The sequence below is a fragment of the Molothrus ater genome, chromosome 1, assembly GCF_012460135.2.
Source record: "Molothrus ater isolate BHLD 08-10-18 breed brown headed cowbird chromosome 1, BPBGC_Mater_1.1, whole genome shotgun sequence".
NCBI classification, from domain to species: Eukaryota; Metazoa; Chordata; class Aves; order Passeriformes; family Icteridae; genus Molothrus; species Molothrus ater.
Genome location: NC_050478.2, coordinates 46,337,398 through 46,341,218, shown reverse-complemented (window position 1 = coordinate 46,341,218; position 3,821 = coordinate 46,337,398). Strand labels below are relative to the sequence as shown.

The following is a 3,821-nucleotide window of genomic DNA, read 5'->3' as shown; positions in this document are numbered from 1 at the left end:
CGCCGGGCCGCGCGCGCCAGGACGCTGCCAGCACAGCGCCCCCTAGCGGGCGGGCGGACCCTTAGCGAGCGCCGGCAGCGCCCGGTGCCGCCCGTGGGGGAGAGGGCGGGGAAAAGGTGAGAAGGTGGAAAAGAGGGATGGGGGAAAAATGTGAACAGAAGGGAGGGGACTTGGTCTATAAAAGCCTGGCTGTTCGTAAGGTTTTACATCTACCAGCTCGCCTTCCTTAATTAAAAATAAATGTTAGAAAATAGAAAAAAGTACTTTGTTTTAAACCTGCTTTGAGCTGTACAAATAGGAAAAAAATCCAAGGCCTAGAACCTGTAAAACACTAATTTATAGTAAAAAAAGTTACAGCTTCACGATCCAGAATAGAAAGAATGTAATAACAAGAATTCTTGTAATAGCAAGAATCTTCTCTGTGCGTGTCAGTCTCTTCACCTAGCGAAGGTAAAAGGGAAAGGAGGAAGACACCTTGAATTTTCACCTATTGGTATGGTCAATAAGGGTGCCCTTGTGAGGAAAGAGGCAAAGAGCCATTGGCCCTGAGCAGAGGTGACACTGGAAATGCAGCACTGGAGCACTCCAGGCACAGGTGCTCCAGACAGAAACATGGCTGAGAGGAGCAGAACATCTCACAGTGCAGACTGAGACCAGGCTCTGCCCGAGATCAGCACGGTTTGAGTGATGATCCCTGCAACGAGCACACACAAAACTGAAGCAGCCTTCAGGTGTGAAACAGCTCCTAAGGAATGATTTGAGAACAGTCTGCTCCAAAGCACAAAAGGCACTGCAGACAGCACATCTAGAAAAGCTGAACATTTTATTGTCATTTAAGAGTAGTACACCATTTGTGATTTTAGAAATACAGACTCTTTGCAAAGCACTGAAACACAGGTGCCTTCCAACTTCTAAAACCTACATTATTCTAAGTCTTACAAACCTTTTATATTAGCAATTCAAGTTTGGTCTTTGCTGCAACAAGTTCTTCACCAAAGATGCAACAACTTAGTTCTAGACTGCAAGACAACTGAGCCAAGTTTCAAACTCCACCTGCCATTGAGCCACCAGAACCACTGCTTTCAAATATTGAGTCTACGATGTTCTTGTACTTTGTGCCCATGAGGGAGTTCACCTTTGAAAATTTTAAGTTAGGAGGATTTTCCAGTTAGCCACCAACTGGTATTTTTCCATTATAGCATCTAGATGCAAACGGATACCTTGCAAGTACTAGTGCTCATGAACAGGTTATGTTTACACAAAACCCAGAGAGGCCTCCAGAAACATTCAAGGTTAAAATGAACAGTTGCAAAAGAAAAAAAAAAAAAAAAAAAAAGATCTGTACATATTTTCAGTCATAAAATCATAACACAAGGGAACACTGGAGTATCAGTGTTTTGTGTTCTAGCTTCAATAGTGACACCTGTGCTAGCCCTAGTAGTATTCTACATGTTTGTCCCTTCCCCCCATTTAAATTTTATACTCGCAATCTGAATATACAGCTGTACTTACAGGAAATATTAAACAATGCACAGCGCCTTAAGCAAGTTCCATGTCTGGTTTTGAACAAACCATATAAAATAAGTGACAAAATAGTTTAAAATTGGTCCTTATTTTTATACAGCTTGGAAGCACTAAATTTAAAGACACACATTAACCAGCACAAATTAGTCAGCAGATTTTTTTTTTCTTAAAAGATTGTGTTACAGTATCATGCATGAAAAGCAAGCTGCTGCTCCCAAGTAGAAATTCAGAGTTTAGACTTACTGCTTTCTTCTCAGGCTGTTACTCCTTCTTTCATAAATTATTTCAACATAACCAAGGATAGAAGCAGCTGACTAGCAAAACAATATGAAGTTCATCTTTTATGTTGTGACCCATTCTTAAAGTAATGAAGTACTTTGGAACTTTAGCATAAGGAAAGTTGAATAAACACTGCAAAGGACTTTTACATTCTTTGATTTTTGTTTACATCTTCAGAAAGAAAATTCTACATTTTAACTCGCTAACTACTGGATTTTCATATGGAGACTGTAGCATTGAAACAGTGCAAGACATTTGCAACTTCAGGAACATCCAATTACACTGCCCTTTCACCCAAACAATGATTAGCAGAATATTGCATCAGTTCTAGATAAACAAGACAGGACATAAACCTCATTTTAGAATAGCATTAGGATTCAAAAATCTTTCATATTTAGTGAAAAGAATCCACACACTGATATGCACGAAGGACTCCTTAACACAGACTTTATCACAACGAACGTAATCCAGCTGTAAGTCTGGACCAGGACTTTTTATTGGTAAGAAGCCATATTTGTTCAGAGATCCCTAACAGATGTTCCATTAATAATGCTTCAACATTTGGGTATTTTGAGACACGAACAGCATCAAAGCTCTCCTGTCAAGGCCAAAAAACCAGCTGGAACAACCCAGGTGGAGCATGAGCTTAAGCAGTCCACTTAAGCTCCAAAAACATTCCAGACACCAAAAAGCTGGCTTTTGTCTTTGCATTACCCCAGAAAGAGTGGAGCCCTGTCCACTAATGCAATATTCCAAAGACCATTGCAACTAAGACTGTCAAGTCAGGTCTCAGTTGAAAGCTACCACCACCACAGGACACCGTTTCCTTACCCCTGACCCCCCCACTGCCAAGGAAGAATGTTCATAAGGGCATTTTTGGTGTGGAAAGCAGGTCAGTAGAGACTCCAAGTGTGGCTTGAAGAATCCTCAGTACCAAGCCGCTTTCCACACACACAAATTCAGTCCATCTTCTCCTTCTGGACCAGCTTGGGTGCATCTACAAAATCCTTGCCGTTGTAAAGGATGATAGCAAAAGTTCCAAAGCTGGCACTTCCCCAGAAAAGCACATAGGCCAGTGTCTCAGTCCATGTATCACCTGAGAAGAAGAGTCAGATAAACCTTTTAGCTCATTATCTCCAATTAGCAGACAGTTTTACTTTAGGACAAATGCAAATATTTCAAGCTCTCCCTCAGAGATTTGTTGTCAAATGAAACCAGAAGTCTTACACAAATCTTCTTCTGTTTCCTTACTTTGGAATATTTGTACTTGCCACGCAGTTCTTGGAATACATTGAATAGAGATCTATGGAAGTCAGCCAAGAACTCTACTGGCAACAGTGTTAGAAAATTCAAGGCAAAAGCAGAAGGCAAAAACCTTCACCACTCCCAACACAGATTTAGATTAAAGGGAAATCCATCAGAACCAGGTTTATGCCTGTATCTGACAGCTCTGAATTGTCTTTCTGCCCAAAATTAGATAGGTATTCCTCTGGGGCTTCATCCAGCCTACAATAAAGCTACAGGTGCATCTAAATTTGGAGATAATTAACTGTCCCTTAATTGATTTCTGCATGAGTTTTAATATTGTTTTCTATAGCATCTCCATTTTTTCCACACTAATGATACAGTGCTAAACCTCAATCTCCAGAGCCATATTCAAGCACCTTTTAGAATGACTGAGAAGCAATTCTACACTGAACAGTTACTGGTAACAATTTACACAAAATTCACAGAGAAATAAGCCAGTTTTATACAATTAAACTCAATAGTGACTTACCAGCCATTAGCAAACAAATAATGCACATGGAGAAAGCAACCACCATAATAATAGGCAACTGAGGAAAGAGAAACAGAATAATCACTTGATACAGAAGTACATATATTCCTTCCTTTCTTTTAAGATGGATGGTACTGTTAAGCTATTTACTTGCTTTGCTTCTCAATTCACCTGCATTCAGGTACAAATAAATGTTTGGATAGTTCCAGAATCTGGAAGACTCTATTTAATAATTATGTTT

At 40.0% G+C, this 3,821-nt stretch overlaps 1 protein-coding gene across 1 annotated transcript in view; it reads right to left on the bottom strand.

The window, feature by feature from the left end:
- Positions 1–804: 804 nt before the first annotated feature.
- The window catches only part of SACM1L (SAC1 like phosphatidylinositide phosphatase), a 29,453-nt gene continuing 26,436 nt past the window's right edge, over positions 805–3,821 (bottom strand). Inside the window, exons 19-20 of the mRNA XM_036402811.1 lie at positions 3,581–3,638; positions 805–2,899 (exon numbers count right to left, since the gene is read on the bottom strand). Coding sequence (XP_036258704.1) covers positions 2,763–2,899; positions 3,581–3,638 — 195 coding nt within the window. The 3' untranslated portion in view covers positions 805–2,762. The remainder of the gene's footprint in view (positions 2,900–3,580; positions 3,639–3,821) is intronic.